This window comes from Scyliorhinus canicula, chromosome 15 (assembly GCF_902713615.1).
Source record: "Scyliorhinus canicula chromosome 15, sScyCan1.1, whole genome shotgun sequence".
NCBI lineage: Eukaryota > Metazoa > Chordata > Chondrichthyes > Carcharhiniformes > Scyliorhinidae > Scyliorhinus > Scyliorhinus canicula.
The window spans coordinates 224088-249006 of NC_052160.1; the positions used below are offsets into that span (position 1 = coordinate 224088).

At 51.5% G+C, this 24919-nt stretch overlaps 1 protein-coding gene across 2 annotated transcripts in view; it reads left to right on the forward strand.

Annotated features, from left to right (window-relative positions):
- The first annotated feature begins 15396 nt into the window (after positions 1 to 15396).
- gpr139 (G protein-coupled receptor 139) overlaps positions 15397 to 24919 on the forward strand; it is an 84812-nt gene continuing 75289 nt past the window's right edge. Inside the window, exons 1-2 of one of the 2 annotated variants that reach the window (XM_038821051.1) lie at positions 15397 to 16282; positions 17644 to 17795. In XM_038821051.1, coding sequence (XP_038676979.1) covers positions 17669 to 17795 — 127 coding nt within the window. In that variant the 5' untranslated portion in view covers positions 15397 to 16282; positions 17644 to 17668. Of the gene's footprint in view, positions 16283 to 17108; positions 17238 to 17643; positions 17796 to 24919 lie in introns of those variants that run through there. The other variant, XM_038821052.1, reaches the window with a different exon arrangement.

A 24919-nucleotide genomic window follows, 5' to 3' on the forward strand; every position in this document is an offset into this window, starting at 1 on the left:
CCTCGGCCCTGTCGTGGAAAACGGAGTCCTAGGGCCCGACCTCGACAGTATGTGCCCCTCCTGCAACTCCCCCTCCCCCACTGCCCCAAGGCCCTGAAAAGTTGCCTCGGGTTCTTTTCCTATTACGCCCAGTGGGTCCCCAACTATGCGGACAAAGCCCCGCCCACTGATCAAAGCCGCCATCTTCCCCCTGACGGCTGAGGCCTGCCTGGCCTTCAGCCACATCAAGGCAGATATTGCCAAAGCCGTGATGCGCACGGTGGACGAGTCCATCCCCTTCAGATGGAGAGCGACTACCCTTAACCAGGCAGGCTGGCCCGTGGCCTTTTTCTCCCGTACCCTTAACGCCTCCGAGATTCGACACTCCTCTGTCGATAAAGAAGCTCAAGCCATTGTGGAAGCTGTGCAGCATTGGAGGCACTACCTGGCTGGTAGGAGGTTCACCCTCGTCACCGACCAACGGTCGGTAGCCTTCATGTTCAACAACACACAGCGGGGCAAGATCAAGAATGATAAAATCTTGGTGGAGAATCGAACTCTCCACCTATAATTACGATATTGTGTATCGTCTGGGGAAGCTCAATGAGCCCCCAGCTGCCCTGTCCCGCGGCACATGTGCCAGCGCGCAAGATGACCGACTTCGGGCCATCCACAGCGACCTCTGTTCCCCGGGGGTCACCCGGCTTCTCCACTTCATCAAGACCTCAACCTGCCCTCCTCCATGAGGAGGTCAGGGCCATGACCAGGGACTGCCAAGTCTGCGCAGAGTGCAAGCCGCACTTCTAGCGACCGGAAAAGGCCCACCTGGTGAAGGCATCCCACCCCTTTGAGCACCTCAGCATCGACTTCAAAGGGCCCCTCCCCTCTAATGACCGCAACGTGTATTTTCTCAAAGTCGTTGACAAGTACTCCCATTTCCCCTTTGCCGTCCCCTACCCCGACATGACCGCGGCCACTGTCATTAAGGCCCAGCATAATATCTTCACCCTGTTCGATTTCCCCACTTACGTCCACAGTGACCGGGGCTCCTTGTTTATGAGCGATGAACTGCGTCAGTACCTGCTCGGTACGGGCATCGCCTCGAGCAGGACTACCAGTTACAATCCCCGGGGAAATGGACAGGTGGAGAGGGAGGACACAACGGTATGGAAGGCCGTCCTCCTGGCCCTACGGTCTAGAAGTCTCCCAGCTTCCCGCTGGCACCTCTGGGGTCTCGTTTCCGACCTGGCTGACGACACCGTGGCCTGTACTCCTCCGAAAACACGTGAGGAGCCTTAAGTCCGACCCTCTGGTCGAGAGGGTCCAGCTCCTTCACGCCAACCCCCAGTATGCCTACGTGGTGCACCACGACGGCTGACAAGATACAGTCTCCCTCTGGGACCTGGCACCCGCAGGATCCCTTACGGCCATCACCTACCCTCCCCAACCTACAACGAACACCGCTTCCGCCCATACATGGCCTGCAGCCCCCCTCCTACACCCCCTCCCCCCATTGCCGACCTACAGGGATGAAGTTCCAGAAGACACGCTCCCGGAGACCACACCTGTGCCCGCAGTGAAACCAGAGCTCAGGCGATCACTGCGCATAATCAAGGCGCCGGACAGACTCAACCTGTGAGCCACTTCACCCCCGCTGGACTTCAATTTTTTAACAGGGGGTGAATGTGGTAAATGTATTACGGCAACCATTCATCACTGTATTGCATTGTACTATGTTGTTGCACTTGTGGGCTCCACCTATAGACCATTGTATCACATTACATTGAATTGTATCATGTTGGTGCCCTTGTGGGCTCTGCCCCTGGCTCCTCCCCCTCGGGGGAGGTATATAGATCTGCTGCCCTGCAGGCGGCTCTCAGTGCAGAGCAGACACAGGCAGGCACAGTTCACTTCAACGCTCCGTCTCCTGTGAATTGATGGTCACATCAGTGGGGCTGGCCTTGTGGCCGTGATCACTGTGGGGTCGGCCTTTTCAGCCCTGGTCACTGTGAGGACGGCCTTGTCAGCCCTGATCACTGTGGGGCCGGCCTTGTCGGCCCTGATCACTGTGAGGACGGCCTTGTCGGGCCTGATTTCCGTGGGGCCGGCCTTGTCAGGCCTGATCACTGTGAGGCCGGCCTTGTCGGGCCTCATCACTGTGGGGCCGGCCTTGTCGGGCCTGATCACTGTGAGGCCAGCCTTGTCAGGCCTGATCACTGTGGGGCCAGCTGTGTTAGGTCTGATCACTGTGGGGCCAGCCTTGTCGGGCCTGATCACTGTGGGGCCAGCCTTGTCGGGCCTGATCACTGTGGGGACGGCCTTGTCGGGCCTGATCGCTGTGAGGCCAGCCTTGTCGGGCCTGATCGCTGTGAGGCCAGCCTTGTCGGGATTGATCATTGTGGGGCTGGCCTTGTCGGGCCTGATCGCTGTGAGGCCAGCCTTGTCGGGCCTGATCACTGTGAGGCCGGCCTTGTCGGGCCTGATCACTGTGGGGCCAGCTGTGTTAGGCCTGATCACTGTGGGGCCAGCCTTGTCGGGCCTGATCACTGTGAGGCCGGCCTTGTCGGGCCTGATCACTGTGAGGCCAGCCTTGTCGGGCCTGATCTCTGTGGGGCAAGGCTTGTCGGGCCTGATCACTGTGAGGCCGGCCTTGTCGGTCCTAATCACTGTGAGGCCAGCCTTGTCAGGCCTGATCACTGTGAGGCCGGCCTTGTCGGGCCTGATCACTGTGGGGCCAGCCTTGCCAGCCCTGATCACTGTGAGGCCGGCCTTGTCAGGCCTGATCACTGTGGGGCCAGCCTTGTCGGGTCTGATCACTGTGAGGCCGGCCTTGTCGGGCCCCATCACTGTGGGGCCAGCCTTGTCGGGCCTGATCACTGTGGTGCCGGCCTTGTCGGGCCTGATCACTGTGAGGCCGGCTTTATCGGGCCTGATCACTGTGGGGCCGGCCTTGTCGGGCCTGATCGCTGTGAGGCCAGCCTTGTCAGGCCTGATCACTGTGAGGCCGGCCTTGTCGGGCCTGATCACTGTGGGGCCAGCTGTGTTAGGCCTGATCACTGTGGGGCCAGCCTTGTCGGGCCTGATCACTGTGAGGCCGGCCTTGTCGGGCCTGATCACTGTGAGGCCAGCCTTGTCGGGCCTGATCTCTGTGGGGCAAGGCTTGTCGGGCCTCATCACTGTGAGGCCGGCCTTGTCGGTCCTAAGCACTGTGAGGCCAGCCTTGTCAGGCCTGATCACTGTGAGGCCGGCCTTGTCGGGCCTGATCACTGTGGGGCCAGCCTTGCCAGCCCTGATCACTGTGAGGCCGGCCTTGTCAGGCCTGATCACTGTGGGGCCAGCCTTGTCGGGTCTGATCACTGTGAGGCCGGCTTTGTCGGGCCTCATCACTGTGGGGCCAGCCTTGTCGGGTCTGATCACTGTGGGGCCAGCCTTGTCGGGCCTGATCAATGTGAGGCCAGCCTTGTCAGGCCTGATCACTGTGAGGCCGGCCTTGTCGGGCCTGATCACTGTGAGGCCGGCCTTGTCGGGCCTGATCACTGTTGGGCCGGCCTTGTCGGGGCTGATCACTGTGGGGCCAGCCTTGTCGGGCCTGATCTCTGTGGGGCCAACCTTGTCGGGCCTGATCACTGTGGGGCCAGCTGTGTTAGGTCTGATCACTGTGAGGCCAGCCGTGTTAGGCCTGATCACTGTGAGGCCGGCTTTATCGGACCTGATCACTGTGAGGCCGGCCTTGTCGGGCCTGATCACTGTGGGGCCGGCCTTGTCGGGCCTGATCACTTTGGACCCAGCCTTGTCGGGCCTGATCACTGTGGGGCCAGCCTTGTCAGCCCTGATCACTGTGGGGACGGCATTGTCGGGCCTGATCACTGTGGGGACGGCCTTGTCGGGCCTGATCACTGTGAGGACGGCCTTGTCGGGCCTGATTTCCGTGGGGCCGGCCTTGTCAGCCCTGATCACTGTGGGGCCGGCCTTGTGCCCCTGATCACTAAGGGGACGGCCTTGTCACTCCTGATCACTGTGAGGACGGCCTTGTCGGGCCTGATTTCCGTGGGGCCGGCCTTGTCAGCCCTGATCACTGTGGGGCCGGCCTTGTGCCCCTGATCACTAAGGGGACGGCCTTGTCACTCCTGATCACTGTGGGACCGGCCTTCTCGGGCCTGATCACTGTGAGGCCAGCCTTGTCGGGCCTGATCACTGTGGGGCAAGGCTTGTCGGGCCTTATCACTGTGAGGCCAGCCTTGTCGGTCCTAATCACTGTGAGGCCAGCCTTGTCGGGCCTGATCTCTGTGGGGCAAGGCTTGTCGGGCCTGATCACTGTGAGGCCGGCCTTGTCAGCCCTAATCACTTTGAGGCCAGCCTTGTCAGGCCTGATCTCTGTGGGGCAAGGCTTGTCGGGCCTGATCACTGTGAGGCCGGCCTTGTCAGCCCTGATCACTGTGGGGCCGGCCTTGTCGGGCCTCATCACTGTGGGGCCAGCCTTGTCGGGTCTGATCACTGTGGGGCCAGCTGTGTTAGGCCTGATCACTGTGAGGTCGGCCTTGTCGGGCCTGATCACTGTGGTGCCAGCCTTGTCGGGTCTGATCACTGTGGGGCCAGCCTTGTCGGGCCTGATCACTGTGGGGACGGCCTTGTCGGGCCTGATCATTGTGGGGCCGGCCTTGTCGGGCCTGATCACTGTGAGGCCAGCCTTGTCGGGCCTGATCACTGTGAGGCCGGCCTTGTCGGGCCTGATCACTGTGGGGCCAGCTGTGTTAGGCCTGATCACTGTGGGGCCAGCCTTGTCGGGCCTGATCACTGTGGTGCCGGCCTTGTCGGGCCTGATCACTGTGAGGCCGGCTTTATCGGGCCTGATCACTGTGGGGCCAGCCTTGTCGGGCCTGATCACTGTGAGGCCGGCCTTGTCAGCCCTGATCACTGTGAGGCCGGCCTTGTCAGCCCTGATCACTGTGAGGCCAGCCTTGTCAGCCCAGATCACTGTGTGGCCGGCCTTGTCAGGCCTGATCACTGTAAGGCTGGCCTTGTCGGGCCTGATCACTGTGGGGCCAGCCTTGTCGGGCCTGATCACTGTGAGGCCGGCCTTGTCAGCCCTGATCACTGTGAGGCCGGCCTTGTCAGGCCTGATCACTGTGAGGCCGGCCTTGTCAGGCCTGATCACTGTGAGGCCGGCCTTGTCAGGCCTGATCACTGTGAGGCCGGCCTTGTCAGGCCTGATCACTGTGAGGCCGGCCTTGTCAGGCCTGATCACTGTGAGGCCGGCCTTGTCAGGCCTGATCACTGTGAGGCCGGCCTTGTCAGGCCTGATCACTGTGAGGCCGGCCTTGTCAGGCCTGATCACTGTGAGGCCGGCCTTGTCAGCTCTATCAGGCTCCACTCCGCCAGTCTAACGGTGTAAACTACACCAATTTCATTTTTTAACTCGGAGAGGCCGAAGGTCTGGGTGAAAACTGGGCCTTGCAGCTGGTTTTCAGTCTGTGCCTGACATTTTGAAAAAATATTCTGAAATAGCCTTTTAAATTCTGGAAACTGCATCTCTATTGACCTCTCCCTTAATCAAATTTACCAATTCACTTTAACAAATTCTGCTTTCAAACCCTCAAAATTGCCTGTATTTATGTTTAGAAACATACAGCGGGATTCTCCCTTCCCCACGCCGGCAGGAAAACTGGCGCCAATGACTCCGGCGTCAATGGGCCCCCAAGGTGATGAATTGTCACCTGTCTCGGGGGCTAGGTGGACGCCTGAGGGGTTGGCGCCGCTCCAGCCAGCACCGAAGGGATTGCGCGAGTTCGCGCACGCGCGGAATGGCCGTCGTGATCTCGGGCATGCGTGGAACCGCTGTCATGATTCCGCGCATGCGCAGACCGGCCGTTAGATTTTGCCGTATGCGCGGGGAGTTGTCTTCTCCGCGACGGACATGGCGGAGCCCTACGGGGGCCGGCGCAGAAGGAAGAAGTGTCCCCACAGAACCGGCCCGCCTGCAGATCGGTGGGCCCCAATCGCAGGCCAGGCCACCGTGGGGGGGCCCCCCAGGGTCGGATCTCCCCGTGATCCTCCGAGGACCGGCCCCACCGACTTACCTGCCAGGTCCCCCCATGTGGGACCGTGTGCAATCCACCCCGGCGGGGCTGGCCAAAAACGGATGGCCGCTCGGCCCATCGGGATCGGAGAATCGCCTTGTCGGGCCTGATCACTGTGAGGCCGGCCTTGGCAACGGCCCCCAACCGGTGTGGAGGGAATCCCTCCCCCACCCGAAAAACAGGCGCCGGAGAATATGGCAGCGGGCGGTGGGGCAGGATTCGCATATCCGCCCTGGGAATTCTCTGATCTGGCGGGGGGGACAGAGAATCCCGCCCATATGATGCAATTCTCCGGCCTCATTGCGCTCTCACTCAAACACAACGAGGCCGATGAATAGCGGGAGAGGCTGAAAACAAGGACAGGTCGGTCGGCAAAAGGTTTGCAATGCAACCAGCCTGCTCCTGAAATCAGGCAAGGAAACAATTATCACCACTCAAGCCCCATTTCCATACAATTAGCCACCACATAGCCAATGGCCTCCTCAGCAAATGGTCACGCTGGCGCCAATTACTACTCGTTTTGAAAAACATGAACCTGGCGGAAGGGCTTCTGTGGGGAGCCGAGAAGGTGAGTAGCCATCTTTACTCACAGGCAAAGAGCCCGCGGATACTGGACTAGCTGCCCCTGTGACTGGCGGGGTGGGGGACCCTCGGCTGGGGTGGGCTGCCATGCGGAGTTGGGGGGGGGAATGGATTGGGGGGAGAGGCACTGGGGGAGTTAACAGCATCACCATGCCAACCCCTGGATCGTGTGTTCCCGTTCCGGGGACAACCCTGGTCCCTGTCTGCCTGTCCCACCAACCACCCATCATTCCCACTTAATTGTGGTTAAGTGAGCACTTCACACAACCCAAGTGGATTCCCATGGGTGGGTGGCCATGTAGCACGTGGGTGTTATTGCCTAGCATCCCAATCACACCTTGATGCCTGAACACTGCGGGGGGGGGGGGGGGGGGGGGGGGGGGGAACAGCACACACGCAACAACCGAACACCCAGGGGATGGGGCACAGCTCCGGGACATGTCCACGGCCGGAGGGTGGGTGAGCTGTGAGGAGGGGCTGCCTGAGAGATGGGCCAAGGGTTCAGAGATCAGGCTGCTTGGTGGGTTGGGGGGGGGCTGAATGCCCGCGTGAGAGCATTGGTGTTCACTCACCCGTGTTGCTCGGTGTAGGCTGTTGACTTTCCGGCAACACTGAACGCCAGTTCTCCTGGTCACACTGCCCAAGCTCATGGCCTCCACCACCTCATCCCAGGCGGCCCTGGCTGCCCTGTGGCTCACCTTCCGGGACCCTCGGGGGGAACAGGACATCCGTCCCGGTCTCCATCGCATCGAAGAGCCTCCTCAGGTCCGCGCCCCAAATCTCGTGGCCGGTCTTCTCATCACCATTGTTGCGAGCTGAGTGGGGTTGGCTGAGCATGTTCTGCTCGACCTTGTTATTGGGGGGGGGGGGGGGGGGGGGGCGAGGCTGGCAAGCGTATTCCCATTGGATCAGCTGGTGAGCCTTCATTTGTGCTGAGAAGCCGTGAAGCATCGTTAAGTGGACCTATTAACGTTGAATTGTGTTGCCGGTCTCGCGGGGATGAGTGTTGGGAACCTCGTTATCACCTCGTTATCGCCTCGGTACCACCTCGTTATCCCCTCGTTATTACCTCGTTATTGCCTCGTTGTCTCCTCATTATCACCTCGTTATCACCTCGTTATTACCTCGTTATCGCCTCGTTGTCTCCTCATTATCACCTCGTTATCACCTAATCGTCACCTCGTTATCACCTCATTATCACCTCGTTATCACCTCGTTGTCTCCTCATTATCGCCTCATCATCACCTCATTTTCACCTCGTTATCACCTCGTTACCGCCTCGTTATCACCTCGTTATCACCTCGATATCACCTCGTTATCACCTCATTGTCACGCTTACAGTAGGGTGTGATTCAGGAACCTAGTCACAGCTGACTTGGGTCAGGGAGAGGCTGTTGAATCTCGCAAGAGGCCTGGATCTCGCTCTCGCTGGGTGAGATCCAGTCCCTCATATTTAAATGATCCATTAGGCTCATTAAACAAATGCACTTGCCCAATTCATCGGGGATTGACCGGCCTCACCAGCGAGACCTCAAGCTGGCACCATTTAGTAATGGTCAATAAAACCATGAACCAGTCATTATGGCACCTCCGGGGGTGGGGGGGGTTCTCGCTGGGAAATTGAGGCGGGGTCCTGCCCCTATGAGGTGGGATGAGGGAGATCTTAACATCGGGGCTGCCATTAAAAAGGCGAACCGATCGCAAGCAGTATTCCAGGAACTGACTTAAAGAGTGACCTTGATAGCGTCTCCCTCACCAAGACCAAAACAAACGGAAAAGAGTCGATGAACACGGGGGGGGGGGGGGGGGGAATTCTCCCCTACCCGGCGGGGGGGGGGGGGGGGGTCGGAGAATCCCACCCGGGGTCTTTCAGCATTGCTGACGCCAAGAAAGATCTCACTAAATGTGCCGTTCAGCCGACTGTAACCTGTCCGCTGAATTGTGCCCGCAGCCTTGGAACCATTCCTTCCCACGTCAAACTAAACCTACAATTCAGTTATGTTGTGGTCATATCACGTTTAATTAATTCATGGGATGTGGGCGTCGCTGGGTCAGCGTTTATTGTCCATCCCTGGGGGGCATTTCAGAGTCAACCACATTGCTGTGCATCTGGAGTGACATGTCGGCCAGACTGGGTAAAGACGGCAGATTTCCTTCCCTAAGGACATTAGTGACTCAGGTGGGTTTATGACAATCGACAATGGTTCCATGGCCATCATTAGAGTTTTAATTTCCAATTTTTTATTATTGAATTCAAATTTCACCACGTGCCATGGTGGGATTTGAACCTAGGATCCCAGAGCATTTCCCTGGGTCTCTGGATTACTGGTCCAGTGACAATACCATTATGCCACCGCCACCCCCTCACCACCCCCTCACCACCCCCTCACCACCCCCTCACCACCCCCTCACCACCCCCCCAACAATAATTAAATGAGGGAGAAGTGTTATTTTTTGGAGAGTTAGATGAGGAATGATGGGATGAGGCTGGAGTGGTGCAGAGACACTGACATGGGACTATTTGCTTTATCTCCTGTGCAGTTCATAGAATCATAGAATTTACAGTGCAGAAGGAGGCCATTCGACCCATCGAGTCTGCACCGGCCCTTGGAAAGAGCACCCCACTTGTTTTGTTTGCACTGAGTGCTGAGCTTGTGGCATTTGAGTGCTACAGTGAGAGTTTGGTGACTGAGGGAGTGCTGAGCTTGGCATTTGAGTGCTACAGTGAGAGTTTGGTGACTGAGGGAGTGCTGAGCTTGTGGCATTTGAGTGCTACAGTGAGAGTTTGGTGACTGAGGGAGTGCTGAGCTTGGCATTTGAGTGCTACAGTGAGAGTTTGGTGACTGAGGGAGTTAGGTGAGGAGGGAGTAAGGTGCTCTTTCCTATATTCCTATAAGGTGTAATTTCCTATATTTATCAAAGAGCGTGAAGGGAACCAGGAGTTTAGAGTACAGCTGACTGGGAGCAGAGTCGGAGGGCGGAGGTCCAGTTGGTCCACAGGGCAGCTAATTCTGTAAAGTAAGAGGGGATGGAGGCTAGGGCAGTTGCATGCTCCTCCTGTAGGATGTGGGTGGTGAGGGATACCACTGGTGTCCCCGCTGACTATACCTGCGGGAAGTGCACCCAACTCCAGCTCCTCAGAGACCGTGTTAAGGTACTGGAGCTGGAGCTGGATGAACTTCGGATCATCCGGGAGGCAGAGGGGGTCATAGAGAAGAGTTACAGGGAGGTAGCCACACCAAAGGTACTGGACAAGAGTAGCTGGGTTACAGTCAGGGGAAAGAAAATTAACAGGCAGACAGTGCAGGGATCCCTCGTGGCCATTCCCCTTCAAAACAAGTATACCGTTTTGGATGCTGTTGGGGGGGATGACCTACCGGGGGAAGGCCCCAGCGGCCAGGTCTCTGGCACTGAGTCTGGCTCTGGGGCTCAGAAGGGAAGGGGGGAGCATAGAAAAGCAATAGTAATAGGAGATTCAATGGTTAGGGGAATAGATAGGAGATTCTGTGGTCGCGAGCGAGACTCCCGAAAGGTATGTTGCCTCCCGGGTGCCAGGGCCAGGGATGTCTCTGATCGTGTCTTCAGGATCCTGAAGGGGGAGGGTGAGCAGCCAGAAGTCGTGGTGCACATTGGTACCAACGATGTAGGTAGGAAAAAGGGTGTGGAGGTAATAAACAAGTTTAGGGAGTTAGGCTGGAAGTTAAGGGCCAGGACAGACAGAGTTGTCATCTCTGGTTTGTTGCCGGTGCCACGTGATAGCGAGGCTAGGAATAGGGAGAGAGTGCAGTTGAACACGTGGCTGCAGGAATGGTGTAGGAGGGAGGGCTTCAGGTATTTGGATAATTGGAGCGCATTCTGGGGAAGGTGGGACCTGTACAAGCAGGACGGGTTGCATCTGAACCAGAGGGGCACCAATATCCTGGGGGGGAGGTTTTCTAGTACTCTTCGGGAGGGTTTAAACTAATTTGGCAGGGGAATGGGAACCGGATCTGTAGTCCAGCAACTAAGGTAGACGATAGTCAGGACGCCAAAGCACGTAGTGATGCAGTGGGGAAGGTAACAATGACAAAGGAGAGTACTTGCAGGCAAGGAGATGGGTTGAAGTGTGTATACTTTAATGCAAGAAGCATCAGGAATAAGGTGGGTGAACTTAATGCATGGATCGGTACTTGGGACTACGATGTGGTGGCCATCACGGAAACTTGGATAGAAGAGGGGCAGAAATGGTTGTTGGAGGTCCCTGGTTATAGATGTTTCAACAAGATTAGGGAGGATGGTAAAAGAGGTGGGGGGGTGGCATTGTTAATTAGAGATAGTATAACAGCTGCAGAAAGGCAGTTCGAGGGGGATCTGCCTACTGAGGTAATATGGGTTGAAGTTAGAAATAGGAAAGGAGCAGTCACCTTGTTGGGTGTGTTCTATAGGCCCCCCAATAGCAGCAGAGATGTGGAGGAACAGATTGGGAAACAGATTCTGGAAAGGTGCAGAAGTCACAGGGTAGTAGTCATGGGCGACTTCAACTTCCCAAACATTGAGTGGAAACTCTTTAGATCAAATAGTTTGGATGGGGTAGTGTTTGTGCAGTGTGTCCAGGAAGCTTTTCTAACACAGTATGTAGATTGTCCGACCAGAGGGGAGGCCATATTGGATTTAGTACTTGGTAATGAACCAGGGCAGGTGATAGATTTGTTAGTGGGGGAGCATTTTGGAGGTAGTGACCACAATTCTGTGACTTTCACTTTAGTAATGGAGAGGGATAGGTGCGAGCAACAGGGCAAGGTTTATAATTGGGGGAAGGGTAAATACAATGCTGTCAGACAAGAATTGAAGTGCAGAAGTTGGGAACATAGGCTGTCAGGGAAGGACACAAGTGAAATGTGGAACTTGTTCAAGGATCAGGTACTGCGTGTCTTTGATATGTATGTCCCTGTCAGGCAGGGAAGAGATGGTCGAGTGAGGGAACCATGGTTGACAAGAGAGGTTGAATGTCTTGTTAAGAGGAAGAAGGAGACTTATGTAAGGCTGAAGAAACAAGGTTCAGACAGGGCGCTGGAGGGATACAAGATAGCCAGGAGGGAACTGAAGAAAGGGATTAGGAGAGCTAAGAGAGGGCATGAAAAATCCTTGGCGGGTAGGATCAAGGAAAACCCCAAGGCCTTTTACACATACGTGAGAAATATGAGAATGACTAGAGTGAGAGTAGGTCCGATTAAGGACAGTAGCGGGAGATTGTGTATTGAGTCTGAAGAGATAGGAGAGGTCTTGAACAAGTATTTTTCTTCAGTATTTACAAATGAGAGGGGCCATATTGTTGGAGAGGACAGCGTGAAGCAGACTGATAAGCTTGAGGAGATACTTGTCAGGAAGGAAGATGTGTTGCGCGTTTTGAAAAACTTGAGGATAGACAAGTCCCCCGGGCCTGACGGGATATATCCAAGGATTCTATGGGAAGCAAGAAATGAAATTGCAGAGCCGTTGGCAATGATCTTTTCATCCTCGCTGTCAACAGGGGTGGTACCAGAGGATTGGAGAGTGGCGAATGTCGTGCCCCTGTTCAAAAAAGGGAATAGGGATAACCCTGGGAATTACAGGCCAGTTAGTCTTACTTCGGTGGTAGGCAAAGTAATGGAAAGGGTACTGAGGGATAGGATTTCTGAGCATCTGGAAAGGCATTGCTTGATTAGGGATAGTCAGCACGGATTTGTGAGGGGTAGGTCTTGCCTTACAAGTCTTATTGAATTCTTTGAGGAGGTGACCAAGCATGTGGATGAAGGTAAAGCAGTGGATGTAGTGTACATGGATTTTAGTAAGGCATTTGATAAGGTTCCCCATGGTAGGCTTATGCAGAAAGTAAGGAGGCATGGGATAGTGGGAAATTTGGCCAGTTGGATAACAAACTGGCTAACCGATAGAAGACAGAGAGTTGTGGTGGATGGCAAATATTCAGCCTGGAGCCCAGTTATCGGTGGCGTACCGCAGGGATCAGTTCTGGGTCCTCTGCTGTTTGTGATTTTCATTAACGACTTGGATGAGGGAGTTGAAGGGTGGGTCAGTAAATTTGCAGATGATACGAAGATTGGTGGAGTTGTGGATAGTGAGGAGGGCTGTTGTCGGCTTCAAAGAGACATAGATAGAATGCAGAGCTGGGCTGAGAAGTAGCAGATGGAGTTTAACCCTGACAAGTGTGAGGTTGTCCATTTTGGAAGGACAAATCTGAATGCGGAATACAGGGTTAATGGTAGGGTTCTTGGCAATGTGGAGGAGCAGAGAGATCTTGGGGTCTATGTTCATTGTTCTTTGAAAGTTGCCACTCAAGTGGATAGAGCTGTGAAGAAGGCCTATGGTGTGCTAGCGTTCATTAGCAGAGGGATTGAATTTAAGAGCCGTGAGGTGATGATGCAGCTGTACAAAACCTTGGTCAGGCCACATTTGGAGTACTGTGTGCAGTTCTGGTCACCTCATTTTAGGAAGGATGTGGAAGCTTTGGAAAAGGTGCAAAGGAGATTTACCAGGATGTTGCCTGGAATGGAGAGTAGGTCTTATGAGGAAAGGTTGAGGGTGCTAGGCCTTTTCTCATTAGAACGGAGAAGGATGAGGGGCGACTTGATAGAGGTTTATAAGATGATCAGGGGAATAGATAGAGTAGATAGTCAGAGACTTTTTCCCCGGGTGGAACACACCATTACAAGGGGACATAAATTTAAGATAAATGGTGGAAGATATAGAGGGGATGTCAGAGGTAGGTTCTTTACCCAGAGAGTAGTGGGGGCATGGAATGCACTGCCTGTGGAAGTAGTTGAGTCGGAAAATTTATGGACCTTCAAACGGCTATTGGATAGGTACTTGGATTAGGGTAGAATAAGGGAGTGTAGGTTAACTTCTTAAGGGCAGCACGGTAGCATTGTGGATAGCACAATTGCTTCACAGCTCCAGGGTCCCAAGTTCGATTTCGACTTGGGTCACTGTCTGTGTGGAGTCTGCACATCCTCCCCGTGACTGCGTGGGTTTCCTCCGGGTACTCCGGTTTCCTCCCACAGTCCAAAGATGTGCAGGTTGGGTGGATTGGCCATGACAAATTGTCCAAAATTCTATGATTAACCTAGGACAAAAGTTCGGCGCAACATCGTGGGCCGAAGGGCCTGTTCTGTGCTGTATTTCTCTATCTATCTCACTTAATCCCACACTTCCATCCTATTCCCATAACCCCACCTCACCTTTTTTGCACACGAAGGCAATTTAACATGGCCAATCCACCTAACCTGCACATCTTTGGACTGTGGGAGGAAACCGGAGCACCCGGCCCAACCATCTTCAGCTGCTTCATCAATGACCTCCGTTCCATCATAAAGTCAGAAGTGGCGATTTTCGCTGATGACTGCACAATGTTCAGATACTGAAGAGCCCAGGTCCAAATGCAGCAAGACCTGACCAATATCCAGACTTGGGCTGACAAGTGGCAAGTTACATTCACGCCACACAGTGCCAGGCAATGACCATCTCCTACAAGAGAGGATCTAACCACCACACCCATTATGATGGCATTACCATCATTGAAACCCCTACAATCAACATCTGGGGGTTAGTAGAATACTCTCCACTTGCCTGGCTGAGTGCAACTCCAACAATACTGAAGAAGCTCAACACCATCCAGGACAAAGCAGCCCCACTTGATTGGTCCCCATTCTATATCATTCACTCCCTCCACCACCGACGCAGTGGCAGCCGTGTGCACCATCTGCACGATACACTGCAGTAACTCACCAAGGTTCCTCAGACAGCACCTTCCAAACCCACGACCACTACCATCTAGAAGGACAAGAGCAGCAGATACCTGGGAGCCCCACCACCTGGAGGTTCCCTCCAAGTCACTCACCCTCCTGACTTGGAAATATATCGGTGTTCCTTCACTGTCACTGAGTCAAAATCATGGAACTCCCTCCCTAACAGCACAGTGGGTGTACCTACACCTCAAGGACTACATTGGTTCAAGAAGGCAGCTTACCACCACCTTCTGAACGGCACGTAGCGATGGGCAATAAATGCTGACCTGACCAGCGACACCCACGCCCCATAAATGAATTTTTAAAAATTTAAACTCAATAAAAGAATAGTAGACTGTAAGATTGTGCAGATTCAATTAATTATGGTAGCACAGTGGTTAGCACTGCTGCTTCACAGCATCAAGGACCCCGGTTCAATTCTGATCTTGGGTGACTGCGGTGTCTGCACGCTCTCCTCGTGTGTGTGTGTGGGTTTCCTCCGGGTGCTCCGGTTTCCTCCCACAGTCCAAAGATGTGCAGGTTAGGTGGATTGGCCGTGCTAAATTTCCCCCTTAGTGTCCAAAAGGTGAGGTGGGGTTGCTGGGTTACGGGGATAGGGCGGGGGAGTGGACATGGCTTGAGTCCTCTTTCAGAGGGTCGGTGCAGACTCGATGGACCGAATGGCCTCCTTCTGCACTGTCGGGATTCTATGATCTTCTATTCTATGTCCGGCAGTTTTAAAGTATGAGTTATAGAGGTCACAGAGGTTTACAGCATAAAATCAGGCCCTTTGGCCCAGTTTGTCCATGGTGCCCATTTTTTTGCCACTAAGCTAGTCCCAGTTGCCCACATTTGGCCCATATCCTCTATACCCAGCTATCCCATATAACTGTCTAAATGCTTTTTAAAAGACAAAATTGTACCCGCCTCTACCACTGCCTTTGGCAGCTCGTTCCAGACACTTACCACCCTCTGCGTGAAAGAAATGTTCCTCTGGACACTTTTGTATCTCTCCCCTCTCACCTTAAACCTATGCCCTCTAGTTTAGACTCCTCTGCCTTTGGGAAATGAGGTTGACTATCTACCTTATCTGTGCCTCTCATTATTTTCTAGACCTCTATAAGATCATCCCCGAGCCTCCTACGCTCCAGGGAAAAAAATCCCAGTCTATCCAGCCTCTCATAACTCAAACCATCGAGTCCCTAGTAAATCTTTTCTGCACTCTTTGTGCATCTTTGTGTTTTGCTATGACTTTTGACCTTCATTTTTCATGAATATCTCAATTATGTAGATGCTAGAGGACGAAGGCCAAATGACTTGTTAACTGTACCTGCGACCAATGCAGGTGTGGCAATGGCATGTCCTCTTTAGTGTATTCACTGTGAGGTCATTGCTCTCTCTTGGAGGTGGCACCTACTGTCACTGGTTGAAGGCAACATGATGTCAGAAGTGGTTGACATTTGTATCAACCTGTGCTGAACTTGAATGTCGCTGCTGGAGGCCATCTTGTATCGATTTGTGTAAATTCCATTCTGCAATACATTTTATATCCCATCATGTCATGAGTAATGACATTTGCATAACCCAGCAATCTCCATTTCTACCTTATTACCACATTCTTACGAATATCTCTCAGTAAAGCATCTTTGATATAAACGTTTTAAGCCTTTACAGTACTGGAGCATGCGTGGGCTACATCCACTGAAATGTTCAGATCGGAACTTTGTTCTTTTGTTCTTGAACTTTCTTTCTGATTTCCAGCCCACTGTGTAGATGATGTGTGTTCACACTTTGAGTGGTGCATAACTAACTGTTCTTCCTTCTTAGCATATTTGTGCTGACTATTCGAGGATGCTCCATTACAGACATTACCAACAGTTGCAGGTACATGTTTGTAAATGAAACTTTTCTCAATTAATTTTCATTGAAACTTTTGCAAAATAATTTGCATTAACCACATCTGAGTTATTAGTTGAGTGGCTCATTTGTGACCTAAGAAGTTTCAACGATTCAATGCTGCAGGCGAGTAACAGCCTTTAAATTATATTCTTCAGAAACTTACATCTCAAAACTGTGCATTCATGGGACATTGTTGGAAGAAATTACAGTGATAAACATCCATTTTATCCCCAAAAACCTAACTCCATATTGTTACATTGACAATCCGAAATTGAGTTAAATCCCTCAATAGTTTGAAACTTGCATTAAGTGAACATATTACAAATCCAATACGCAAATTCAGCATTAAACCCAGTCCACTTAATGAGAAGGAACAATATATCAAAAATCACTTCTTAGATCTTCTTTTTTTCAGCTATTGATGTTCAATATTTACTGTTAAACATTTGAGTTTCCAACTACAGAAGGATACTACTGTTTCTTCATCTTAAATAACATTATTTATAAAGGGACAGGACAAAAAGTGCTTCTTTCAAATAATAGTACTTTGACCCAATTCAATCCACTTTGATAATTTGCTGTTATCCCTGTGCTGTATGTAATTTCAGACCATAAAAATACTGTTACTATTCCTTAGGATTTAAAGGTTTCAGGCTTTAGAATTTGTGAGGAACACACATATAGTTAGTTATCCCTAGCTGCAATGTGCCTCTCCAGTACGTCATTCTAATCTTTCATACTCACCATTCTCAAACCATTTATCACGTGGCTAGGCAAGACACGCTGAGAATGACACTTGATAGAACTCTACTGTTGTCTGTAGGCAACCCATAATAACCCTCACAGTCTTCAGAAGGATTTATCTGATTTCATTTGTTTTAAGGCAAAATGGTTATTTTCTGATAACGTCAACATTTAATGCTCCCTCCTCTGCCTTAAGGTAAGTGTTTTGCATTAACACATTGGTAGCTGCAAAGGAAAAGGATGAACTGTTTCTAACCCTCAAGCTGTATTCTAAAGACTGTACTCTGCAGCTTAGTAAACAGAAAACCAGTTAGAATGAGGTATTGCTTTTCTCTGCATGAATTATATTCTTCAGAAATGTAACCAATAGAGGTGACTATACATCATCAAATTTTAATGTATTAATTTACCTACTTTAATGACACTTCAGTACAGTTCCCCTAAGAGTGAAGCAGTTAAAGCATTGCACTTTCTCCTAATGATGCTGGCTTAGCAGCAGGTGGAAGAATCCAGGGATAAACATGAATTGAAGGACAGAGGTTCAGACTGGATACAGAATCTCAGTGAAGGTGTCGGCACTCATTGTGATTGTTCTTCTTTAGCCTAAACCAGCCACAAGAAAAGTCCATGGAGCATAATCACATTTTCACCAGCGACAGTACTCTACCCTCCCATGATGGAGAGCAGTACGGATGTGGTTTAGGATATGTACGTGTTATCTACTACAGTCTTCTCCTGTGCTTAGGATTACCAGGTGAGTGCATGTTTAAATCAGTAAATAACCTTCATACTTAACATTGTATTGCTGTTTTGACATTTATTTAAATAAGTTTTATCAAATATAGTTAAAGAAACAGTAAAATAAATTATGCACCCTTATCTTTGAACAAGAAACTCACATTTATATATGTAATAGTCTCAGTACATGTTACATTAAATAAATGGTATCTAATCATATTTTGTCAATTTCAATCTAATATATTTTCCCCAATGTACACTGTATTTAAATTAAAAATGATTAATTTGAGACATGATTTGCAAAACATTGGGGGAAAATCAATCACCTTATTTTGACTTTATGCTAATTAATTTACTGAATGTCTAATTGGAAAGACAATGACTTGGAGGTGAGGGGCTGTAAGGTCACTGCTTCCTTTGTAAGCTCTCAAAACCAAAACATCTTCTCTTGTATCATTTCAAAATGTGAGCTCTCCAATTTCTAAAGTTAAAAAATATCATTAACTGTTCGAAGCCAAACCTATATCCTCTTAATGTATGTATAATAATCTGTGCAAGCACCATGATTTAAATTTCTGTTTATTATTACCATATTTTTCTACTATTCGAGTTGTTGTTTCACATATTGAAATTAATACATTGACACTTAAAATAATTTTAAACTGTTGACACCCGGAATAATATTTGTATGGATATAATTTATTTGATGTAGCTACAGAATAAAACAATAATTGTTAATAAAAACTATATTCAATGTTAGAATTGTTTATTGGGAATTCAAATCCCCATCTTTATGCATGAATAATGGCAGATAGAAAGGTGATTTCTGTCATAGGTGCAGAGCACAGCAAAGAAAAGCCTTGATAATTCCAGTATCCGTCAGGGTCGGAGGCTGTGACACGTAGCGCTGATCACAGCAATTTGAGTCTGATATGATCAATTCATCTAACCTTTTCATGGGTAAATACTACAGTTAAAATGTTAAATTAGTATTATTCAAACGCTCAACAGTCAGGCTGTTCATGAAAGTGCTTATTTCATCACCAAGAATGTCACAGGAAAATGTGGCCGCCTTTATTGAATACAAAACAGTACATTGGGAAAGGCTTGAGTAAAAATGAATGAAATTAATTGAACTAAATCAGTGTCACAATTAATTGATTTTTCAGAAAGTGAAAAATGTTGTTCACGCTTTTAAAAAAACCATATTGATAGATGGGAGGTGAGAGTGGGGGATGGTGAGGAGGAATTCTAACTTCCTCACAGTTCTTTGGCAAAATATAACAGATTAAAGAAACTGGAATTGTTCTCCTTTGAGCTGGGAATGCCAAGAAGAAATTTGACAGAAGGTGTTTAAAATCTTGATAGGTTTAGATGGTAAATAAGGAGAAAGTGTTTCCAGTAGCTGAGTGAGCATTAATCAAAGGGAACAGCGTTAAGCTGACTGGCAAATATTACCTGGTGTAGCACAAAGAAAAGCATTCTTCATGAAATCAGCTGTTAGGATTTTGAATTTTCTCGTGAACAGGATGGGGGATATAGATTCAATAGGATGGGGATATAGATTCAATAGGATGGGGATATAGATTCAATAGGATGGGGATATAGATTCAATAGGATGGGGATATAGATTCAATAGGATGGGGATATAGATTCAATAGGATGGGGATATAGATTCAATAGGATGGGGATATAGATTCAATAGGATGGGGGATATAGATTCAATAGGATGGGGATATAGATTCAATAGGATGGGGGATATAGATTCAATAGGATGGGGGATATAGATTCAATAGGATGGGGGATATAGATTCAATAGGATGGGGATATAGATTCAATAGGATGGGGGGTATAGATTCAATAGGATGGGGGATATAGATTCAATAGGATGGGGGATATAGATTCAATAGGATGGGGATATTGATTCAATAGGATGGGGGATATAGATTCAATAGGATGAGGGATATAGATTCAATAGGATGGGGATATAGATTCAATAGGATGGGGGGTATAGATTCAATAGGATGGGGATATAGATTCAATAGGATGGGGGGTATAGATTCAATAGGATGGGGATATAGATTCAATAGGATGGGGATATAGATTCAATAGGATGGGGGGTATAGATTCAATAGGATGGGGGGTATAGATTCAATAGGATGGGGATATAGATTCAATAGGATGGGGGGTATAGATTCAATAGGATGGGGGGTATAGATTCAATAGGATGGGGATATAGATTCAATAGGATGGGGGGTATAGATTCAATAGGATGGGGGATATAGATTCAATAGGATGGGGGTTATAGATTCAATAGGATGAGGATATAGATTCAATAGTATGGGGCATACAGGTTAAATAGGCTGGGGATATAGATTCAAAAGGATGGGGATATAAATTCAATAGGATGGTGGATATAGATTCAATAGGATGGGGATATGAAATCAATAGGATCGGGATATAGATTCAATAGGATGGGGGATATAGATTGAATAGGATGGGGGATATAGATTCAGTCGGATGGGGGGTATAGATTCAATGGGATGGGGAATATAGATTCAATAAGATGGGGGATATAGGTTCAATAGGATGGGGATATAGATTCATTAGGATGGGGGATATAGATTGAATAGGATGGGGGTATAGATTCAATAGGATGGAAATATAGATTCAATGGGATGGGGATATAGATTCAATAGGATGGAGATATAGATTCAATAGGATGGGGATATAGATTCGATAGGATGGAGATATAGATTCAATAGGATAGGGGTATAGATTCAATAGGATGGGGGGTATAGATTTAATAGGATGGGGGATATTGATTCAATAGGATGGGGATATAGATTCAATAGGATGGGGATATAGATTCAATAGGATGGGGATATGGATTCAATAAGATGGGGATATAGATTCAATAGGATGGGGATAAAGATTCAATAAGATGGGGATATAGATTCAATAGGATGGGGATAAAGATTCAATAGGATGGGGATATAGATTCAATAAGATGGGGATATAGATTCAATAGGATGGGGATAAAGATTCAATAGGATGGGGATATAGTTTCAATAGGATGGGGATAGAATGCCTTCTAAGCATTGTCTTGCACCTTTGACTTTGTCTATATATATGTTTCCGTTACCTACCTCTTCATTCTCCTGAGGAAGGAGCAGTGCTCCAAAAGCTAGTGTTTGAAACAAACATGTTGGACTTCAACCTCGTGTTGTAAGGTTTATTAGCCGAGGCATAGAGTTTCAGAGTAGGGAGGTTATGCTGAAACTGTATAAAATGTTGGTTAGGCCACAGCTGGAGTATTGTGTGCAGTTCTGGAATCCACATTATAGGAGGGATGTGATAGCCACTGGAAAGGGAGCAGAGGAGATTTACCAGGATGATGCCTGGACTGGAGAGCTTTAGTTATGAAGAGAGATTGGATAGACTAGGGTGCTTTTCCATGGAGCAGAGGAGACTGAGGGGGGACAGGATTGAGATGTATAAAATTATGAGGGGCACAGATAGAGTCAACAGGAAGCAACCTTACCCCTTGGTGAAGGGATCAGTGACCAGGGGGCAGAGATTTAAGATGAGGGGCAGGAGGTTTAGAGGGGGTGTGAGGAAAAACCTTTTACCCAGAGGGTGGTGGGAGTCTGGAACTCGCTGCCTGAAAGGGGGGAGGAGGCAGAGACCCTCATAACATTAAGAAGTATTGAGATGTGTCATTGTGATCCCAGGGCAGACACGGCTCTGGGCCAAGTGCTGGGAAATGGGATTAGAATAGTTAGGTGGTTGTTTTTGACTGGCGCAGACTCGATGGGCTGAAGGGCCTTTTCTGTGCTGTAGACCTCTGACTCTATGACTCCAACTTTCAAAATAGAACAGGAAGGAGAAAGTGTTGCAATGATTATGGGAATGAGGTGGGAGTGGGAGGTACTCATGGGCGGGATCTACTGGCCGCGTCTCCCTGGAATCGGGATGGGACGTGGCCAGTAGGTTCCGAGAGAGATCTCTCCCAGTATTCCTGATGGACGTTATGTATCGCGAGATCTGGATCCCGCAGACAATGGGCAGGGCCCAGACTCCCATCGCTAAAAGAGTTTACAAGTTCGCTGAGCTACGCTGCTGCCAGGTCTAATGTCCACCCGGCCTCGCCCAGGAGACCCCAGCCAGGAGCTGTTGAGCACTAGTCCCCACAAACAGGACCAGGCAGAATGGCATTTGAGGGGGGGTGGTCTCCCTGGTAATCGGAGCCTCTGGCCAGGCTGGTACCCTGCAGTGCCAGGCTGTCGGGGGCGCTGCCAATGTGCAGCCTGGCAGTATTAGCTGCTGGGGGTCGGGCCCGGGGATTCCCTACCTGCATGTGGGGGGGGGGGGTGCTTGGGGACCCACCAACAGATGAGTTGGGGTGTTGGGTGGATCCAGGAGTTGTGTCGGGAGTGGGAGGGGGTGGGGGCGGGGGGTGGGGGGGGGGGGGGGGGGTGAGATTTTAAAACGGTGCTCCGATCTCTTCCTGCATGAGGAGCATCCGCTCACCAGCTATGCGGCTAAGTGTGGCGTCGGCGGGATGTCCCCGGGGGTGGGGGGTGGTGGGGGGGGGGGGGGGCTGGATATACACAATGCTGTCAGATTAACAACGCTGGATTTTTTAAGCTAAATCGTGCCTGATATCTTTTCAACAGATTGGTGCTGACTGATGCCGCTGTGGTCTCCTTCTGAATTTTAATTATAAATCCGAAACCTGCGGCAGGGAGCAAGGTCCAATCAGAGAGCTGGGCCTGATTAATGTATGTGTGCTCACTGACTTGCACTTGTTAGCAAACAGAAGCCCCTGGACGCAGTGGGGGGAGGGTCTGAGGCAGTGTAATAGCCATGTGAGTGTGCAACAATGGTCCACGTTACTCTTCAGGGGCGCAAATTGCTCCCCCTGCCCCATATAGATAATGCAAACAATCCTCTCTCTCCTGACAACTGGTTTTACTGAGAGGAATGTCTGCTCCCTGCAACAAGGCGCCCATGTACACCAGGGCCCCCGTGTACAGCAGGGCCCCCGTGTACAGCAGGATCCCCGTGTACAGCAGGGCCCCCGTGTACAGCAGAGACCCCCGTGTGCAGCAGGGCCCCCGTGTACAGCAGGGCCCCCATGTACAGCAGGGCCCCCGTGTGCAGCAGAGTCCCCGTGTACAGCAGGGCCCCCATGTACAGCAGGGCCCCCGTGTGCAGCAGAGCTCCCGTGTACAGCAGGGCCCCCATGTACGGCAGGACCCCCGTGTACAGCAGGACACCCGTGTGCAGCAGAGTCCCCGTGTACAGCAAGTGCTCCCGTGTACAGCAGAGTCCCCGTGTACAGCAGAGTCCCCGTGTACAGCAGGACCCCAGAGTACAGCAGAGTCCCCGTGTACAGCAAGTGCTCCCGTGTACAGCAGGGCCCCCGTGTACAGCAGGGCCCCTGTGTATAGCAGGGCCCCCGTGTACAGCAGAGTGCCCGTGTACAGCAGGACCCCAGTGTACAGCAGAGTCCCCGTGTACAGCAGAGTCCCCGTGTACAGCGGGGCCTCCGTGTACAGCAGGGCCTCCGTGTACAGCAGGGCCTCCGTGTACAGCAGAGTCCCCGTGTACAGCAGAGTCCCCGTGTACAGCAAGTGCTCCCGTGTACAGCAGGACCCCCGTGTACAGCAGTGTGCCCGTGTACAGCAGAGTCCACGTGTACAGCAAGTGCTCCCGTGTACAGTAGGGCTGTACAGCAGAGTCCCCGTGTACAGCAGGGCCCCCGTGTACAGCAGGGCCCCCGTATAAAGCAGGGCCTCCGTGTACAGCAGGGCCCCCGTGTACAGCAGGGCCCCCGTGTAAAGCAGGGCCTCCGTGTACAGCAGAGTCCCCGTGTACAGCAGGGCACCCGTGTACAGCAGAGCCTCCGTGTACAGCAGAGTCCCCGTGTACAGCAAGTGCCCCCGTGTACAGCAGGACCCCCGTGTACAGCAGAGTCCCCGTGTACAGCAGGGCCTCCGTGTACAGCAGGACAGCAGTGTGCAGCAGAGACCCCGTGTACAGCAGGACCCCCGTGTACAGCAGAGCCCCCGTGTACAGCAGGGCACCCGTGTACAGCAGGGCCTCCGTCTACAGCAGGGCCCCTGTGTACAGCAGAGTCCCCGTGTACAGTAGGGCCCCTGTGTACAGCAGAGTCCCCGTGTACAGCAGGGTCTCCGTGTACAGCAGAGTCCCCGTGTACAGCAAGTGCTCCCGTGTACAGCAGGACCCCCGTGTACAGCAGGGCCCCCGTGTACAGCAGGGCACCCTTGTACAGCAGGGCCTCCGTGCACAGCAGGGCCTCCGTGTACAACCGGGCACCCGTGTACAGCAGGGCCTCCGTGTACAGCAGGGCATCCGTGTACAGCAGAGTCCCCGTGTACACCAGGGCCCCCGTGTACAGCAGGGCCCCCGTGTACAGCAGGACCCCCGTGTACAGCAGGGCGCCAGTGTACAGCAGGGCCTCCGTGTACAGCAGAGTCCCCGTGTATAGCAAGTGCTCCCGTGTACAGCAGGACCCCCGTGTACAGCAGGACCCCAGCGTACAGCAGAGTCCCCGTGTACAGCAGGGCCTCCGTGTACAGCAGGGCCCCCGTGTACAGCAGAGTCCACGTGTACAGCAAGTGCTCCCGTGTACAGCAGGACCCCCGTGTACAGCAGAGTGCCCGTGTATAGCAGGGCACCCATGTACAGCAGGGCCCCCGTGTACAGCAGGACCCCAGTGTACAGCAGAGTCCCCGTGTACAGCAGGGCCTCCGTGTACAACAGGGCACCCGTGTACAGCAGGGCCCCAGTGTACAGCAGAGTCCCCGTGTACAGCAGTGCGCCCGTGTACAGCAGGGCCCCCGTGTACAGCAGAGTCCCCGTGTACAGCAGGGCCCCCGTGTACAGCAGGACCCCCGTGTACAGCAGGGACCCTGTGTACAGCAGGGCTCCCGTGTACAGCAGGGCCCCCGTGTACAGCAGGGCCTCCGTGTACAGCAGGGCCTCCATGTACCGCAGAGTCCCCGTGTACAGCAGGGCCCCCGTGTACAGCAGGACCCCAGTGTACAGCAGAGTCCCCGTGTACAGCAGGGCGCCAGTGTACAGCAGGGCCTCCGTGTACAGCAGGGCCTC